At 45.7% G+C, this 20,535-nt stretch overlaps 1 protein-coding gene across 2 annotated transcripts in view; it reads left to right on the forward strand.

The window, feature by feature from the left end:
- Window positions 1-15,168: 15,168 nt before the first annotated feature.
- Window positions 15,169-20,535, forward strand: part of BBS2 (Bardet-Biedl syndrome 2) — a 31,117-nt gene continuing 25,750 nt past the window's right edge. For both annotated transcript variants that reach the window (XM_072827031.1, XM_072827032.1), the window contains exons 1-2: window positions 15,169-15,431; window positions 20,051-20,278. In XM_072827031.1, the coding sequence (XP_072683132.1) occupies window positions 15,315-15,431; window positions 20,051-20,278 (345 nt within the window). In that variant the 5' untranslated portion in view covers window positions 15,169-15,314. The remainder of the gene's footprint in view (window positions 15,432-20,050; window positions 20,279-20,535) is intronic.

Consider the following 20,535-nt stretch of genomic DNA (forward strand, 5'->3'; position numbering starts at 1 on the left):
AGAGTGAGAGAGATAGTCTAGGTAGAAAGAGCTTCCACATCAGGAGCTGGAAGACGGACATAAGGGAGCTCTGAGTGTTCACAACCCTGAGACATGCCCCTTGGCAGGGGCCTTGGGGCCATCAGGGGCCTGTCCTCTCAAATGTCCTTTTAGCTAGACTAAGAATCAAACTGACTTAAAACAGATTAATAGGAGAAAATCAAATTTAGTAGCATATAGATGGGGAATCCCTACACATATGGAAATTCAAAAGACGGCCAGGCAAAAGGAAGCACGTATGTCCTCCTGAACTGAGGGAGAAGCGGGTAGGGGCCTGGGACTCCAGAGCAAAGTCATGTGCTTCATGAGACGATAAGAAAAAAGGCCACTGGAATATGTGCGTATAAGTGCAAAAAAAAAAAAAAAAAAAAAAAGAAGAAAAGAAAAAGAAAAAAGGCAGATGTTCGGTAACTAGATGGGTCACTCTGATAAAATTTAGCTCTGGTTATAGCCTTTATGCTGGAAAAGACCCCCAATTTGGATTCTTCTAGGCAGTTCGAGGAAGGGCAGAGTTTCTTTTGAGCCTGCAGGGTCTCGATCGCCTTCAGCTCTGAAAAATCTTCATGCCAAAGTGGCCTGTGTCAGGATGGCCTGCCCTTGCCCCCTAACAAGCCCCAGGCTGAGTGGTGGATAGTGGACAAGGAAGTGGACAGGAGCCTGATCATATGGGGTCTTAGGTGCAAGGGCAAGGATTGATTGGTTGGTTTTACTTTTCTTTTTGCTTTTTAAAGATTTTATCCATTCATTTGACAGAGAGAGAGAAAAAGAGAGAGCACAAGCAGGGGGAGCGGGAGAGGGCAGGCTCCCCATAAAGTGGGGCTCAGTCCCAGGACCCTAGGATCATGACCGAGCCGAAGGCAGATGCTAAGCTGACTGAGCCACCTGTCCCATGATTTTACTTTTTAACTATTTACCTTGAAGGTAATAAGAAGTTCCTGAATTTCAACCCAAAGGAAATGTTAGGATTTGATTGCATTTTTTTTAGATCTCAGTGATTATTTCCTTGGGTTGATCTCCTCAAAGGAAAAGCCTGGCAAATGAATCCCTTCTAAATCTGTTCTGTGATCTCCAAATCCTATTTCTGCCCATTTTCTGCATCCGGGGACACCAGTACTTTACCTGCGCAGTATGTACTACAGTAAATCCATATTTGCAAGGAGAGCACTGGCCCCGAGAGGTCATCTGTCAAGGTCATCCAGCCAGGAAGGGACAGAGTAGGGGTCTGAACCCCACCCAGTATGTCTCTTTCCAAACTCAGGGCTATGTCTACAATGAGGGCATGAACAAGATGATGACCAAATGTCGGGTGATGACCCACCTCAGAGGTCCCATGGTAGAAAAAGCCTGTCTCTGTAGAGATCTCCCTGCAAGTGCTAGAAAGGAAAAAGGTAAAATCCCACCTCTAACGAGCAAGCGGCTTGGAGCAGCAGGAGCTCCACTCTGCCTGTGTTTGCATACTAATGAGGCAGGGACGCCAGTGGCTAATTAACGAGGACCTGACCTCCAGGGTTCTCAGGATGCCAGCTTTTGTCCACGTTTTTTCTCCTTCAGAGAACACTGAGCTGGTTCCTAGACCGGATGCAGCACAAAAGGGCCTTTCAGGGCCTCCTATGAATGAAGCATTCTGTTCCCACCACAGCTTTTTAAAGACTTGGGGAGAAAACAGAAACCCAGAAGGACTAAGTTCTGTTCTTCAAGGATGGGCTGGCGGTGTGCGGCAAAGTCCCAGGACAGGCCTGCCCTGGGCCAAGCAGCGGCAGCAGGCTGCTCGGAGAGCCCGGGGGCTGCCTGGGCCTGCACTGAGTCACGTTCCCAGCTCCCACGGTAAATTATCACCCTGGGTTTACAGCTAGCAAACCCAAAAGGAGACTGGAGTCACCGGGATGGCTCTGGTCCAGATGCACCAAGAGATCCAGATCCTATTCTTTACAATTCCCAGAGGGGTCCATAGAAGGCTCAGACTGGGATTAATGCCATGTTTTTTTTTTTAATTTTTAAAAATTCATTTATTCATAAGAGACACACACAGAGAGAGAGGCAGAGACATAGGCAGAGGGAGAAGCAGGCTCCCTGCAGGGAGTCTGCTGTGGGACTCGATCCCAGGACCCCAGGATCATGCCCTGAGCTGAAGGCAGAGGCTCAACTACTAAGCCACCCAGGTGCCCCAATGCTGTGGGTTCCTCTGCTGGAGGGTCTGTGGTAGAAAACAGACCATTCGTATACCTGCAGGGAGAGACGTCAGAATAATACAAACGGCTTTTAGAGCAAGTGATAAGATACTCATCTCTGCTTATAGTAATAGAAATGCAGATTAAAACTACAACCAGATATCATTAAAAAAAAAGGAATCTGATTGGCAGAGATCCAAAAATGTGAGGCACGTGTGTGTGGAGGCAGCAAGGCGACTTACAGCCTGTGGGCCAGCCACAATAGCATCCCAAATGGGGAAGGCATGTGGGCTTCCACGAAGCACCTCCACTTGTGGGAAATGATTCTATATATTTATTTATACATTGTGCACAAAGAAAGGGGTGCAATTCATTGTAATTTTGCTCATAAAAGATTGGAAAAGGAGTAACTGTGCATGGCAATGGGGATTGATTCAAAGAATTGTGACACATTAATGCAATAGAATTCTAGATCCTTAAAAATATAAGGTAACCCCATATGTCCCCTTATAGGAAGATCAAGAAGATACATAGTGTTAACTGAGGCAAAGCAAGGTACAGAGTAATGTGGGGGGAAAGAGGCTAACTGTCCACATTTGTATATGGACAGGATATGTCTGCAAGGAGATGCAAGAAACACATCATGGTGGTAGTTACCTCTGACGGGTAGTCTGGGGAGTTGAGGGTTACCTCAGCTGGGAGGCAGATTTACACTGGAGGCTTTTTTATACCATTTGAATTCTTATCATAGGGGCACCTGGCTGGCTCAGTTGGTAGAGCATGTGCATCTTGATCTCAGGGTTGTGAGCCCCAGCCCCAGGTGTAGCGATTACTTAAAAAAAAAAAAAAAAAAAAAAGAACTAGGGCAAAATACTTTTACCATATTACTTTTTCAAAAGAAAAGAAAGGAAAAAAGGAGGAAGGAAGGGAAAGGGAAAGAGGGAGGAATAGAGGGAGGAGGAAAGAGAGAGAGGGAGAAAGGAAAGGAAGAAGTAAAGTGTAGGTAGGCAAGAAGAAAAAAGTGCTTAATGGAAATCCTGCTACACTAATAAGATTTTGGCTTATATCTTTCTGTTTTGTTTTTTGTTTTTTGTTTTTTGTTTTTTTTAGATTTTATTTATTTCTTAGAGAGAGAGAGAGAGAGCACAAACAAGGGGAGCACCAGGCAGAGGGAGAGAGAAGCAGGATTCCCACTGAGCAGGGATCCCAATGCAGGGCTTGATCCCAGGCCCCTAGGATTGTGACCTGAGCCAAAGGCAGATGCCTGACTGACTGAGCCACCCAGGTGCCCCTAAGAGTCTCCTTTCGATTCTTCCAGAAACAGCCAGGTTTCTCCTGGAGCCCAGCCTGATGGATGAGTTCAACCTCTTTGCTTGGCGTTCCTCTGCCCCAGGAATTCCTGCTCTGCTGAGACACTGTCACCACCACAATCCTCGCCCCAAGCCCCAAACCGTCCTGTCGTGCCTCACTGCCTGCAACTGTGGGAACGGGCTCTTTATATGCGCAATATCATCTTCAAAGTGCTTTTGATTTATTAATTGGCCACGGTTCACATTAGGTTGACTACAGATCCCACACATGCCAACGGAGGAGGGCTGATGTCACTGGTCTTGGGAACAGCTTGCTGGTACCTCACTGTGGAGAGAGGCCCTGGCTCTGAGTGCTAGCTGATCCTGGGAGAGGGTCTCAGCTTCACCACTCTCATGCATCTCTGGGGGCTTAAGTTTGTTTGGTCTGTGAAATGGGGGTGATAATAGGGTTGCCAAGAGGACTCAACAGAGGTAGTGGCTGGTGTGGGGTGGCTGCTCCATAAATGTTGGTTCCCTTCACACTCAGAAGTCACTTCCTCCACTGGGTATTCCTCATCATCTTTCCTCAAGCTTCCAGAACATTCCATCTGTTCCTCTTTTAACTGTGATCAGTTCTCTGCCTTGTATTAGGGTGACTTGTGCCCCTGCTGTGGCTGCTAACTCATCGGGCATGGGGCTTATGTGTAAGGCATCATTATACCTCTCTCAGTAGGAAACCCGGGGCCCGGTGTGAAATTCAGTAAATGCGTGCATGCCCAAGAGGCAGCACCAGTGCTGTACAAGAGCAAGGGCCCTAGAGCCCCACTCTGTGGGCGCAGCCCCAGTCCATCATTAATTAGCTATGGGATCCTAGGCGAGCTACTTACCTCTTCATGCCTGGAAGTACCGATCTGTAAAACAGGAATGATTAGTAACAGCGCCTACATCATAAGGTTGTTGCAAAGATTAAATAAGTTAATGTGCATAGAACAGTAGCTGCCACATGGTAAGAGCTTTATAGCTGTTGGCTATTATTATATCAGCATTCAGCAAAGGACCTTTCTCCCGGTGTGGCCTCCATAAATGTTGAGCTGAGCTGAAAGACTATATTCCCTACCCTGTCCTCACGAATGCACACACTTGGCAGGTTTTCTGTAATTCTACCGTTCCTGATTTGTTCTTTGGAGTTAAGGTATTCTATTTCATTAAAATACAATGTTGATGTCAAATGTTGGTCCTGACACTTTCTACGTGAAAGGCTTTGTACAAGAATACCACTCTGCGGCCTTACCGGAAAAACGAGGCTGCTCTCCAAAGCATATTGTTAAGAAGCAAGATATAAAACCATGCGTCTAGTGTGCTACTATCTGTGGAGGGAATAAAAGCTGGGGGAAGGGTATGCAGAGGAAGAAGGGACCCACTCATGTGATCATGGGCCGTCTTTAGAAGATCCAGGAAACTGGTCTCAGGAGGGTCTCTACGGAGGGGATCCTATGGCAAGGACTGGAGTGGGAGGGGGACTTCCTTTTCATTGTATATTCTTTAAAAATATATATTCCTTTGGGATGTGTGGGTGGCTCAGCGGTTGAGCATCTTCCTTCGGCTCAGGGCGTGATCCTGGGATCCTGGGATCCAGTCTTATATTGGGCTCCCTGCAGGGAGCCTGCTTCTCCCTGTGCCTATGTCTCTCATGAATAAACGAAATCATATATATATATATATTCTTTTGTACTGTGATGAAATATAAATAACTTAAATGTTACATTTTTAACCATTTGTAAGTGAACAATTCAGCAGTATTAAGCACATTCACAGTGTTGACTGCTTGTCACACCATGTCCAGAACTTTCTCCTCATCCCACACAGAAACTACACCAATTTAACAATAACTCCCTGTTCTGCCTCCATCCCCCATCCACCCTTGGTAACTTCTACTCTCTCTCTCTATGTATTTCCCTATTCCTGTACCTTATATAAGTGGAACCATACATTATTTGTCCTTTTGCGTCTGGCTTATTTCACTTGGCTTTAATATCTTCAAGTTACCTCCACGTGGAAGCATGGAGGCATTACTTTTTATGGCTGAATATTATTCCCTGGTATGAATTTTGTTGATTTGTTCATTCTTCTGTTTGATTTATCCATTCATGTCTTGACAGCTACTTGGGTCATTATCACTTTCTGACTATCGTGAATAATGCTGTGTTAACACTGTTGTACAAATGTCTGCTTGAGTCTCTGATTTCAATTCCTTGGGTGTATCCTCAGAAGTGGAATTTCTGGATCATATGGTAACCCTTTGCTTAGTTTTTTGAGGCATCCTCATACTGTTTTCCACAGTGGTGGCGCCATTTTGCATTCCCACCAACAGTGCGTGAAGGTTCCAATTTCTTCACATCTTTGTATATATGCTTTTGTATCTTTCAATTTGGTAGGCTATCCAAGTATTATCTCTTCATTAATAAATTAAATATTTCAAGAAGCCATCATTCTGAAGAGGTTAGAGCGCATGAGTGGAAGGACAAGACAGAAATGATGAAGCAGGCAGCAGCCCTCTAGTCAGCAGGAGTGAGTGATTGAAGAATCAGATTGTTGAATTGGAGTATCGAATCTGCATTATATGGATTGCATTGTCACATCCCCTCTTTGGGATGTGGTTTTCTGAGCTCCCTTCCTGCCAGATCTGCCAAGAAACCCACACAGATAGGTCATAAAAGAAGTGTGGACAACATGCCCCTCCAGGTAGATTCTTGGTTTGCAACTCCTACCTCCCCTGCCTGCTGGCTTCCACTGGCATAGGTGATGTAGGAGACTGGAGGGCAGGAGGAGAGAACGGTGAGAGTCTTGATTGCTCAGCTTCCTCCTTGTGCTGCCACCTCGACGAATGCAGCTTCAGCCAGGTGCCCCTTCATTGGGCTCCTGAAACATAGCTCCCTTCCCTGGGGAAGGGTAGGGAGTGGTGTGTCAGTTTCCCAGGGCGCCATACAATGTACCATAGACTGGTGGCTTAAACAACAGAAATTTACTCTCTCACAATCCTGGAGGCTAGTGGTCTGACATTAAAGTCTCTGTAGGATTGGTTCCTTCTGAGGGCCATGAGAGGGAATCTGTTCCATGGTCTTCTCTCACTGCTGAGGGTTTGGTGGCCATCTTTGGTATTCCTTGGCTTCAGAGTCATTGCCCTGATCTCTGCCTTCATCTACACTTTTGAGTCTATATTCAAATTCCCCCCTGCTTTTTTTTTAAATAAAGTTTTTATTTATTTATTTGGTGTGGGGAGAGAAAGAGCTCGTGAGCAGAGGGGAGGGGCAGAGGAGGAGGCAGATTCCCTGCTGAACAGGGAGCCCAACTCAAGGCTCGATTTCAGGACCTTGAGATTAAGATTGTGACAGGAACTGAAGACAGATGCTTAACCGCTTAACCGAATGAGCCACCCAGGTGCCCTAAATTTCCCCCTTTCATAAGGCCACCATTTGTATGGATTATGATACCATAATGACCTCTCTTAAAACTTGATTATCTCGGCAAAAACCCTCTCCAAATAAGGTCACATTCTGAGATTCTAGGGGTTCAGACTTTAACATCCTTTTCTGGGGGAGGAGGGACACAATTCAGTCTGTCACAGGTGGTTACATCTTCCCCTGCTGCCTCCTTGCCCTGTGTTGGTTTCCCAAGTGCTTCTATACCTCTGTAAATAGTCCCTTGGTTCAGGTTTTCACAATCCCAGTTGAACATGCCTTCTGTGTCCTGCAGGGACCCGTCCAGCCTAAGCATTTTAGGCAGTTTGCTTTTGTCTATTCTTAAAAAAAAAAAAAAAAAATAGCCCTGACCTTTGGTTCCTGGCGTTGTTTCTGGAGAATTCAGCAGATGAAGGGAAGTACTTCTGTGTGTGTGTTGGGAGGGAGGTAGGGTTCAAAATAATATCACATCTGCAGTCTCCTCAAGCAAGAACTCATGGTAAAGTATGCTCTCACATCCCAAGGAAGCCTTGAAGGGTACACCTGGGGACTTTTAGCATAAAGAAGCCATGGAAGCATGATGATACATCCTCAAGTACCCAAAGAGCTGACATGGGAAGAGTCATGAAGGCAATCTGTCTGCTTCAACAGAGGCTCTGAGCTCTACATGGCTCAGTAGAGTATCATGAGTAAGAGATTACTTATGTAAGTTTATATAAAAGATATGTATATATATAAGATAAACATATTTATATAATAATATAAGTAAGAGATTTCTGAGAATTGTGTTTAAAGATACTGGCCTTCATGTGAGTTGTGGGCACAGTAAGTACTCAAACAAGGACTGGATGGTCAGAAGCTGAGGCTGGTGATCTCTCTGCCCTTTCCTACTGGGAAATGCCATGATCATAGAAATGAGACTTGGAATTTCTTGAGCCTGCTCTGCCCCCTGAAGATATGGTGCTCAGATCAGCAAAGCTGCACCATGCTCTCAGCTACAAGAATTTATACCAAGGTAGGAAACTCATACTTCCAGAGCAGATGCCCCAGCAGTTGGCTTCCTACCCAAATGGGTAATTACTAAAGCTGAGTCAAGCTTCAGCCAGCGTCTGATGCTGCCCACACCCAGGTATGGCTCCAGGGGGCTATAAACAGCTTACTCCTTGGAAACTGGAACAGACTCCAGCTATCAGCTTTGATCTGCACCCGGGGGGCAGGCTGGGTCAGGAGCTGGTTCCTCTGCTCCCTGGGTACTGGGCTCACTGTATCCTGCCATGGCCTTTTCTAAATTCAAAATCATTTGAAGCCTCCCAGTCCTCGTTGCCTTGGCAGAGCTGGCTTGTTACTGTCAGCACAGTTCTGGTCACACCTTCCGATCTGTACCATTTACCATTGTGGGCTTGGCAGGTAGAGATGAAAGCAGAAGGAGTTTTCCATCAGTCACGACAGCAAAAAGGTTAGAGAGTAGATTAGTAGATTTTAAAAAATCATAATTTACTTAAGTTAGAAGGGTATTTCAGAATCAGATGCTTATGCTTCAAACCAGAGAATGTTGGAAAGAACATCAACAAAAATTCATTGAAATGTTTTTTTTTTTTGAGTGAATTTTTTGGCAAGGCTATTGTTATATTTGAATCCTGTTAGACAAAATCTTACTTTCCTAAAGAGTCCTTAAATATAACTTATGGAATAGGTCTTTACAAAACTGAAGACGTGATACACAGCATTGCTTTATTGTTGTTTATGTATTAAAAATATGAAGTCCTGGTCCTCATTTGTGTGCAAATGCTAGTCAATCCCCCATGGCTTCCCTTCTCTTGGGGAGTCTCTGGCTTACCCAGAATCATATTTAGAATCATGTGCAGAATCTCAAGTATGGTCTTGTGGGTGTCATGGTGCAAAATATGGTGCTTATTGGTACAAAACCATACAATCTATTTTGAATTTTTCAGTGGGGAGAAGTTGTGTAGGCCAATACCATAGGATGGGAGACATAAAGCAGGGTAATGAGAGAGAGTCCCTCTCTGGGTGGGGTGGGGGGCATTGAGCTGAGATCTGATTGACATGTGGGAGCCAGGCTTGACAAGATCTGGAGGCTGAGCCTTCCAGGTGGAAAAGACTATGAGGTGCTGTAGTAGGTCCTGCCAAACAAGTATGTACAATGTAATATTTATTTATTTGAATTAGGCCATCATTCATTCATCAGATATTTAAAGAGCACCCACTACGTGCCAGGAATTGTTGAGGATGCTTGGATGATGTTAGGCTGGGATGTTTCTTGTAGATAGAGCAAGAATATTACATGGAAGTCCTGGTGTCTTTTGCCTCTGCTGCTTGGCTCTGATTCCTGAGCTGGCATCTCAGCTTCCTCCAGAGAGCCGGCCTGCTTGACTCCTTAACATGTGATGAAAGGAGCTTGGGACACCTGGGTGGCTCAGCGGTTGAGCATCTGCCTTTCACTTAGGGCATGATCCTGGGGTCAGGGGATCGAGTCCCACATCGGGCTCCCTGCGTGGAGCCTGCTTCTCCCTCTGCCTGTGTCTCTGTCTCTCTCTCTCTGTGTTTCTCATGAATAAATAAATAAAAATCTTAAAAAAAAAAAAAAAAGAAAGGAGCCTGACCCAGGATTTGGCCTGTGGTTCTCCAGAGATGGACAAATCTCTGATTCAGGTATTCAGGATGAGGAAGTTCACCTTTTTAGCAAATAGAAGTCACATTCTCCATGATTAATTCTTACTAGGGATAAAGTCATATTATTGCTTTAACCTGCCTGACTTCTACCTCTTCTTTCTCTTCAGATGGTGGTGGGGGGAATTTCTAGTTATTGGGCTTCTCTATCAGAAGTGGCCAAGACACCTGTAGAGCTTGTATTTGTACATAGACAGCCAGACAAAAAACTAGTAAAGAAATAAATACGATATTCTCAGAAAGAGATAAATGCTTTGAAGAAAATGGAGCAGATAGGGAGAGACAGAGAGAGAGAATGAGGGAGAAAGAAAGAGAGAAAGAGAGCTGGGGCATGGGGCAGGCCTCTCTGAGGAGAGAGGTATTGAGTTGAGACCTAACTGACATGCAGGAGCCAGACTTGATAAAATCTGGGAGCAGTGCATCCCAGGTGGAGGGAGCTATAAGTGCAAAGGTCCTGAGGTGAGGCCACACTTGGTGTGTTGGGATGGTTCACAGACACCAGAGCTCTGTAGACCAACTTAGGATTTTAGGTTTTATTTAACGTGTAATGGGAAGTCATTGAAAGACTTAATGTATGGGAGTGATTTAAAAATCTTTTTTTTAAAGATTTTATTTATTTTTTCATGAGAGACACAGAGAGAGAGAGAGAGAGAGAGAGAGAGGCAGAGACACAGGTAGAGGAAGAAGCAGGCTCCATTCCATGCAGGGAGCCTGATGTGGGACCTGATTCTGGGTCTCCAGGACCGCACCCTGGGCTGAAGGCGGCACTAAACCGCTGAACCACCTGGGCTGCCCTATTTAAAAATCTTTTAAATTTAAATTTAGATTAAAATTTTTTTAAAAAAACCTACTTCCTAGATGCATAATTTACATACAAGAAAATTATTTAAAATGTAGTATGTTGAGGTTATTTTAAAGATTTTATTTATTTATTCACAAGAGACACACAGAGAGGAGCAGAGACATAGGCAGAGGAAGAAGCAGGCTCCTCGCAGGGAGCCGGATGTGGCACTCGATCCCGGGACCCCAGGATCACGCCCTGAGCCAAAGGCAGATGCTCAACCACTGAGCCACCCAGGTGCCCTTGGACTGGGGTCCTGTACAGGCAGGTTCTGGGGAAAAGGAGTGGGGAGGGGCTATAGATCTGCATCTCTACAATCCATAGACATCCTCCACTTGCACACTATTTTAGTTTTTAAGAGATTTATTTATTTATTTATTTATTTATTTATTTATTTGAGAGAGAGAGAGAGCACAAACTGGGGCGGGGGGTGGCAGGTGGGAGGCAGAAAGAGAAGGAGAAGCAGACTCCCTGCTGAACAGGGAGCTCGATCTGGGGCTTGATCCTAGGACCCTGAGATCATATTCTGAGCCGAAGGCAGACGCCAAACTGACTAAGCCACACAGGTGCCCCTCACACTACTTTATGTTAAAGCGTGTGTGTGTGTGTGTGTGTGTGTGTGTGTTTAATACAAAAGTACAAGCTTGCTGTGAAAACAACAAACATCACAGTGCACAAAAGAAAAGTCACAAGTCCTCCTCCAGTTGGCCTCCTGCCCCAGGCCACTCTCCAGAAGGCAACCCCATGACCGACAGTTGGAGGCCTTCTGTCCTGAGAGGCCCTCTCACCAGGCACACCCCTCCTCCAGGCCTGTTTTCCGGAGTCCCAAGGTACATGAATCTCTGTTCTTTACACCTGCACACCCTCTAGTGGGGCTGCTTCACATAGCGAGGTGAGGACTTGGGGGGCGGGGGAGGGGACAGAGAAGTCAGCATTCCAAGACAGGTCTCACCTAGTTCCCACCACACCTGGTCTAGCTAGATGGGTTCCCCGCTTCCCCTCCCCCAGGGCTGAAAGGAACTGGAAATAATGTTACTTGCTTAAAAAAAAAAAAAAAAAAAAAGGACATCACATTTATTACACATTTATTATAACAACCCTAACAAGTCAAAGGCAGGCTTAATATAAAAAGCCCATAATAATCATAATAACCGTTTATGGGAACCCTTATTAAGGCAGGACATTGTTTTACTTATATTAGTTTGTATAATTATCACGACACTCCCCAGAAGTAGTACTCCAGATATTTCTCTTTTCTAGAAGATGCTGGCACTCAGGAAGTTTACTGCAGGAGACAGACAGTACAGTAGGTGCAGTGGTTAGTAGCTCAAGCCCTGGAGCCAGACCACCTGGGTTTGCCATTCTGGTTCTGCCACTTACCAGCCATGTGACCTTGGGTTATAAAACCTCCTGTGACTCAGTTTCCATTATCTTACAAGAATGGGGATGATGATAGAATCTGCCTCAGAGGGTGGCTGTGAGGGTTAAGTGAGTGTGTGTCAAGTGGCTGGCAGAGAGAAGGCTCTCAATAAATATGAGCGTTAGGATAAAATGATGGGCCTGAGTCTCAGGGAGTGACTGATGGAAGAGGAATCTGGAACTCGGGTCTTCAAACTTTGAGACTTGTGGGCTCACCCACTATGTAGTGCTGCCAGTCTAGAGCCCATCAGCAACTTCCCACAGTCCTGGGTCCTCAGAAGCCCCAGGTTTCACTGATGTGAAGATGACAGATGTTCCCTCTGAAGAACCAGTGATTCCTGGGGGGTCATGAGAGGTAGAGAAGACTTGTGGACTGTTGGTAGAGGGAGAGTCATCTCTGGGCCAGCCTCTTCTAGCTGTTGTTCCTTTCTCCTTAGAGGAGAGCCTCCCCAAGTCCCTTGTTCTGATCAGTGTTTGTCAAAGAGGATGGGGATTATCTAACCTTCTGGAGATCCTTGCTGATCCTAACTAGGATTGTGATCCCCCCCCAAAAAAGGATTGTGATCCAAAGACTCAAACAGCCCCAATATGGCAAATGATGTGATTCCCAGGGGACCCATGAAAGGGTGGCTACCTCTTAAATGTGGTAGCAGACATGACCAACTGGAGCGGTGATGTCCAACCTGTTATGAAGGGAGGAAAGGACATTCTAGGCAGAGGGCCAATGTGAGCAAAGGCAGGGAAGGTAGAGATAGCATCCATGAAGGGATCGAGTTTGAGGCCAGAAGCGACAGAAGAGGAGGCTTGCAGAGGCCAATGGTGTTTAGAAGCTGATTTCCAGAAGCTGTCAAAGTGCTTGGACTCTCTTTAGTTGAAATTGGGGAGCCAGCAAAGAGTCATGAAGGGAGGAGGTGACAGTGGAAAAGCTTTGCCATCTGTAAAATGGGCTAACAATAGTACCTGCCTGATAGGGTTATTATAGGATTAGGTGAACTGATTCACATGAAGTACTTAGAAATGATGGCATGAAGAAAATGAAATGTTAGTGATTCTGCTGCTGTTGCTACTAATTGTAATGTCCTGTTAGGAAGAGAAACTATAAAGGCAGAGGCCTCCAACGCAGCACATAAAGTGAATGAAGCTCTGCTGGTGGATGGAGGCCAAGGCCAGCCTTACATGGAAATCCAGTAGGCCATGGACTTGTCTGCCTGCTAAAGAGTAAAATCCAAGCTCCTTGGTGTGGCTCATAGCCCAAGGTGATGTGACTTCTTTCTCACTCACTAGGTTCCAGCCACCTTGTCTTCTTTCTGATCTTCAAACATGTCCAACCTGGGCCTTTTCCTTTATTATTACCCCTGCCTGGAAAGCCCTCCCCCCACATCTTCTAATGCCTGCTGCTTTCTTGTCATAAAGATCTTAGGCGAATTTCTTCCAAGAGCCTTTCTCTGAGCCCCATCCAGCACATCAGTCTTATGACCAGATAAAATTGATCTTATTTGCTTTCGTGTGTAATGTCTGTTGCTCCTTACCTCCTCTAGGTTGTAAAAACTCCATAGGGGCACCAATTATATCTTTCTTGTTCACCACTGTTTTCGTGGACCCTTGAATACTGCCTGGCATATGGAGATTGTCCGAAAACTGACCGCCCAAAATGATCTCTATTAGATATTCATTCCTTTCAAGCTGTTCCTGAGAAAGGTGGCCTATCAAGCTGAGATCAGCTATTAGCAAAGGGGAGTGGATTCCGTTTGCTGACAACTCTGTGGAAGTAGAGTCTGGGGCGGAGGGGAAGGATACTTCACAAAACAAATTAAGTTCTGATGGAGGAAGGCAGGGGGACAAATCCAGGGCAAGTTCTACTATGAGGCTGGTCAGGGAACTGCTATGAACTGTGGGGTCTCAATGGGTGACAGAGGATGTGGTGGGGCAGAAAGGGGCTGGGGGAATTCAGAGGCAAGGCCCATCAGAGGGGGTAAAGAGGGCCATTGTCTCAGGCCTTACACTCCATCACAGCCCTCAAATTTGGTCTTTTGACATGATCTCCAAAGGAGGTTACGCCCAGTCACAGACACAGCAGTAGGCTTTAAGAAAGATCCTCAGGGTGCCTGGGTGGCTTAGTCAGTTAGGCATCTGCCTTTGGCTCAGGTCATGATCCCAGAGTCCTGGAATCGAGCCCCACGTCAGGTTCCTTACTCAGCAGAGAGCCTGCTTCTCCCTCTGCCTCTCACCCTGCTCATGCTCCCTTTCTCTCAAATAAATAAAATCTTAAAAAAAAGATGCTCATTGTATAGCTGTGATTACATAATCCAAGTAATAAGAATATCCTAGAACTCATCTTTCAAGATCTACCTATAGCATCTGACACAGTTATTTTCCTTCTCTTTGTCTCCACTTGGCTTCCAGAGCACTATGGTCCTTGTCCTACTTCCTCAGTGGCTGCTCCTTCCCAGTCGCCTGTGTTGGTTCCTACTTCACCTCATCCCTCACTTCTGAATGCCTGTTTCCGGAAGGCAGCCAGAGGGAGCGCTCAGGGCCTTTGCACCTGCTCGAATTACTCTTCCTCAAGGCTGGCTCCCTCACTTTCAGGTCCTTACCTAACGTCACTTGTCAGTGAGGTCTCTTCCCTACGTAGTACTGCACTCCCTCCAACTCTCTACCCCTCCTCCCTGCTTTATAGTCCTCATCACCAAATGACCTACTGCATGTGTTTCTGGTTCAGTGCCGGTCTCTCGTGACTAGTGGGTCGGCAGCAGCAGAGCTCCAGGGGAGCAGTGAACTCGTGTGTCTACTGCTGTACTTCCGCTGTCTACAACAGTGCCTGACACACTGCGTATTTGCATGAATGTGAGACGTTTTGCGACTTTCCCATTTTGTATATTTTCATGTAAAAATATGCGGGGAATTGTACAAGGGGACTCTGGGTTCTTTAAACATGAAAGTCTAAAGCCTGATTTTCATTCATTTATTCGGAAAGAATCGGGGCACTCAGCGCAGGGACCCACCGTGGTTTGCCCCGACTCACAGCTAAATCGGAAGCCCGGCGGGCATTCGCGACTCGGTTCCTCAACCAGGGACGCTTGGGCGCTGCAGGGGCGCAGCTTGGGGGGGCGGCAGGAGGCCCCGAGGCCCCCGCTCCCTCGCGTTCGCGCAGCGCAACCCGCCGCGGCCCGGTCCCCGCCCGAGGGAGGGAGGCGCCTCGGGGCTCGGCCCGCGCCGGGACGACCACGCAGCCGCGCACGGGGGGCGGAGCCTGCGCGGCCCGAGGACGGGCGCGGCGGCCGCGGAGAGCGGGGCGCGGAGAGCCGGGCGCCGGCCTCCTCCCTCCCGCGCCGGTCGCTCCGCGCCTGAAGCCGCTGGAGGCCGGTGCTCTGGCCCCGGAGCCCGCACCCTCCTGCCCTGAGCCGCCGCCGTCATGCTGCTGCCTGTGTTCACCCTGAAACTGCGCCACAAAATCAGCCCCCGCATGGTGGCCATAGGGCGCTACGACGGGACTCACCCGTGCCTGGCAGCCGCCACCCAAGCGGGCAAGGTAACCGCTCCCGCCGCACGGAGCCCGGGGCCGCCCGGGGCCCTCCGTCCCCGGGATCTCCGCGGGCCGCGCCCCACCCCCCTCGCCGCGCCGCCCGGCCCCGCCCCCTCCCGGCCCGGCCCCGCCCCTCCCGGCCCGGCCCCGCCCCCTCCGCCGCCCCCCCTCCCCCCCGCAAGCCACGGTTGCCGGGCAACCGGTGGGTCGTCTGTAGTTCTCCGTCTGCGCAGAGGAACGAGGAATATTGGGGTCTCGCCTGAAGGGCCTTTCCGAGCAGTTGACTTTACTTGTCTTCAGGCACCTGGACAGCGTTGGAGCTCCTGTGCAATAGGGAGCTCAGGGAAGAAACGTCCCAGGAGGGAAGGGGCTTGGTCAGGTTTAGGAGGGGTAGCGAGCCCTAGGTTTGAGCCCGGGGTCTCTGCCTGTCACTCTGGAGCTCCTTCCACTATTTCATATTGCCTCTCGAGGAAAAAAAAAAGGAGGAAAATGCAAAAACCCTTATATTAAATGATTCAGATTTCATTTGATGTTTATCCATGTACATTTACATCTTTTCCTATAATTTATACACTAAGTACCTGTGAGGTGCTTACTATGTGCCAGGTGCTGGGCAAGGTGTAGGAATCACAGAGATGAAAAAGACATGGTCATTTAACATTCAGGAGACTTGCTGAATACTCCTTTGTGCTAGATGTTGGGGATTCAGAGATAATGCTGAAATCCCTGCTTTGACAAATCTTATAATCCAGCAGACAAGGCATATCTAGGCATTGTGTGCTGATGGAAGCATCACCAAGATACATGGAATACCGTGACACCAAGTGTAATAACTTTTGACAGGTACAAAGCTTCATTACACGAATTATCTCAGCATCCTTGCTACAGTGCCCAGGGCAGCAGCATAGCACAAGTGTGGTGATCCTGGCTCCAGTACCTACTAATTTCATGACCTTGGGCAAAGTACTTAATAATAGTATCTGCCACATTGGGTTTTTATGAGAACTAAGTAAATTAATACATATAAAGGGCTTGGCATATGGGAAATGGAAGCATATAAGTCGCTAGTTGTTAGTTGTTATTTTTTTGTTACTCCCATTCTACTGACTAGAATAACAGTTCAGAGAGGTAGGTTCAGGGTAATACTTGAGGTGGTTCACCTAGAAGGTGGTGGAAATGAAGGTAAAGTACCTGTTCTTGACTCAGGCTGGGTTTAATAAGCTAGTGTTTATAGAATGTTTTATAGCTTTCAAGATACTTCTACCCATGCTGTATGTTAGATGATATGCCTTGGGATACATAAGTAGAAAGTAATGAGTAGAGCCCCATAGCACAGGGCCTGGTATAAAATAATATTGGTTATTGTCAAGAGGTACTGCAGATGACAAAAAAAAATCATATTGGTTCTGTGGGTGCATAACAGCTAAAAAAAATGGGCTGAAAATGTCCTGTGGATATTGGCTCCACACCTTACTTGTTAAGGGCTTGCTACTACTGAGCACTGTTCTTAACTTTGTAGTTGCAAGGCTGAGACAAGTCTCACCCATTTGGAGTTTACATTTGAGAAGGGGAGCCAGACCCAAGGGGGGAGAAAAATAGATGTGTGTGTGTATAATTTTAATATATATTAAAGTATATTTGTAAATACATATAAATAACACATGGATAATGTCTCCCTAGGGGGAAAAATAGTAAGGGGATGAAAATGATGGGAGATGGCTATTTTAGATAGGGTGATCCATAGGCCTCTGATAAGATAACTGTAGATCAGAGATTTGAGGAAAAGGAGGACACAAGCCCTGCAGTTATGTGGGGTAGGTGCTCTCCAGGCAGAGGGATGAGCAAGTGCAAAGGCCTTGAGGTGGAAATATGCTTGGTGTGTTTCAGGAACATGAGCTGCTGGGGCTGGAATGGAATGAAGGAAGCAGTGAGGTAGCCAGGGGCCAGATCATATAGGGCCTGTAAGCCATATAAAGACCATTGTTTTCCAGTGATGCGGTTTGACTGATGTTTTAGATAAAGGGTAACTCGCTGGTACTGCAGCAGAGATGCAGGGAGGTGAGTGTAGGAGAAGCAGGAAGATTGGGCGGAGGTTTCTGTGGAAGCCCTTGAATGAGAACATGATCCAGAATGGAAGGAGGGACACTGAGTCTAGGTCTGTTTCTGGAGTTGGAAAAGTGATATAGAGAGAAAGTCCTGTGACCTGTGTAATTGTATTTTTGTTTAGAACTTTAAACAAATCTGGTAAGTTGTAACCTGATATTTTATATTGAGACTTTAAAAAATGGTAATATTCTGTGATCCAGGTAATACAGGAATATATTCTCCTTTAAAAATAATTAACAACAAAATAATAATAATTAAATATTCCAGGTAAGGCTAAAGCCCTCTTTGACCATTGGAGCCCAGGTCTCTAGAAATAGGATTTTGTCATTTTAAGTGGGATTCTGTTGAGAACGTGAACCTTGACTTACTGGCATCTGGTCTCTGAGCCTGAGCAAGGATTTTATTTGTTTTGAGCAAGGATATTTCTTGCATGATGAATGTTACTGATTTCCTCTGACGACATTTTTCTTCTCATCATGGGCTTGAGGGGACCGGTTGAAATTCTATTGTTAGCAGCTAGAACAAATGTTGCGTGAACTATAGCCAGTCCCTTCGGCTGAAGGCACGGGGAGTGATCCATTTGTTGCGTGACTGAACTTGGTTTTTTCCATGCCCGAGGGACAGGTAGGTCTCCTGGAGACTCAGAGAACAGCATGAAGGGAAAGAGGGAGAAGTCTGCTCCTGGGAGTCTTGCTGCTCTTGGTCACAAACCCCAAACTTTTTCCATTCCAATAGCAGCGAATATGAAGTCCGTAAGTGATTTCCACTCCTGTTTTCCCTCAGCCTAATTACTGGAAGACTCCAAAAGAATTCTTTTGTTCTGAACAGTTGATAAAAGGAAGTAAGGCACGGTGGCTAGAGTGTAGGGTCTGGAACCAGACACCAGGCATCAGGTCTTAGCCCTGTCACTCATTAGTCACCAGACCTTGGGAAAGGGCCTTGACCCTTCTGACCTCATCTGTAAACCAGGGCTTGTTGTGAGAATCAAATGTAGTAATGTTTAGAAAGCATGTTGTTAAACTATTGCACAAATGAGGCCGTTAACACGATATTCCATAGCTATGTACCTTTTCTGTATATTTCTAATCAATTCCTTTGAAAATTATTTGTTGTTGAATAGGCAGGTAATAACTTAAAACTAATCCTCTTTGGATTTTTATTGAAGGGATGAAATACTTATTTAAAATTCGTGAATTTTAAAACTGCAAGAGGCTTAAGGGGTCTCTAGTGCGGTGCTTCCCACCCTTTTTTTCTTCATGTTGTCATCTTGGAGCTTTTTTTAGATAGTGAAGATTTCCCTAATGAAATTTTAATTCCATTGATAGACTGCATGTCTGTTTTTGTACTGTGCCCTTTTGGAGGGCTACAAGCCATTTTATTTATTTTATTTTATTTTATTTTATTTTATTTTATTTTATTTTATTTTATAATTTATTTATTACAAGCCATCTTATTTATTTTACTTTTTATTTTTAAAAAAGATTTATTTATTTATTTATTTATTTATTTATTTATTTATTTATTTATGAGAGAGAGAGAGAGAGAGAGAGAGAGAGAGAGGAGAGACACAGGAGGAATGAGAAGCAGGCTCCATGCCAGGAGCCCGACGGGGGACCCGATCCCCGGACTCCAGGATCGTGCCCTGGACCAAAGGCAGGCGCCAAACCGCTGAGCCACCCAGGGATCCCCATACAAGCCATTTTAATATCTAACATCCTCCTACCTCACAAAGATACCAGTCTGGTGTAATTCTGTCTACAGTAGTTGAAACTGCAAAATTAATTGACTTTGGACTAATTATTTAATTCTGTCTTACTAGTATAGACCATGAAACCGTGAAAAACTTTGATCGCGTGACTCAGTTTAAGTTTGTAAAACAGATCTACAAACTACCGGACTTTAAAACTATCAGTTTTAACCCTTAAAACAACCAGTTTTTTTTTTTTTTTTTAAGTTTCATTTATTTCAGTAAGCTCTACACCCAACGTGGGGCTCGAATTTACAACCCCTAGATCAAGAGTCACATGCTCTTTCAAATGAGCCAGCCAGGTGCCCCTAAAACAACCAGTTTTAAGGGTTGGGAAGTAAATGTATTAGGTGCTTGGATGAAAGATGCTAAAGGAAATGTTTATTACTGTATGTTACATCATCTTCTTAGTACGTAGTAATCACATCGTAGCTGGTAGCGCTTCCCAAAGGTTGATCGAGAAGAGGCTAGTTTGTAAGAGGGCTTTGACATTCTGCTGGTGGGTAGTATATAAGCTGCCCTGGTGAGCAACAACTACATGTTGTTCATTACCTCGTTCTTGAGAAGACTAAGAACCACTGGGTTTCCACAATTCATAGTGATTGAAAGCTAGCATACACAGAACTGTGTAAGAGTTTCAAGTTTTGTAGGTGATTAAAGTGACCTCTTGTTAGTGTTGATATCTGTTAATACCTCAAGTCTTCTAAAAAATATATGTTAATTTTACATTTTTGGTATTTTTAGGGGATGTAACTAACTGTTTCTGTTTTAGGTTTTTATTCATAATCCTCATACCCGGAGCCAGCATTTCAGTGCCTCCAGGGTCTTCCAGAGCCCCCTGGAATCTGATGTTTCACTTCTCAACATTAACCAGGCAGTCAGCTGCCTGACTGCAGGAGTACTGAACCCTGAACTCGGCTATGATGCTCTTTTAGTGGGGACTCAGACTAACCTTCTGGCTTATGATGTCTACAATAACTCAGATTTATTCTACAGAGAGGCAAGTATGCCCCTTTATAACTGTAGCATTTCCATTACTCACTAATGTCCATTGGTATTTTATGCTTGAAAGAGATCAGACATTTATTTTGGTTTGCTTATTGTATGGCTCTTGTAATGTAAACAACACAGATATTTTTCCATTTGCATCTGCATTCTGCTTGACACTTACTTGTTTTATGATGGTTGGTAACCACTTGGTGCCACTCCAGCTTGTCTCCCATGAGGTACATGGGATACCATGGTACTCTGATACCA

This window comes from Canis lupus, chromosome 5 (assembly GCF_048164855.1).
Source record: "Canis lupus baileyi chromosome 5, mCanLup2.hap1, whole genome shotgun sequence".
NCBI classification, from domain to species: Eukaryota; Metazoa; Chordata; class Mammalia; order Carnivora; family Canidae; genus Canis; species Canis lupus.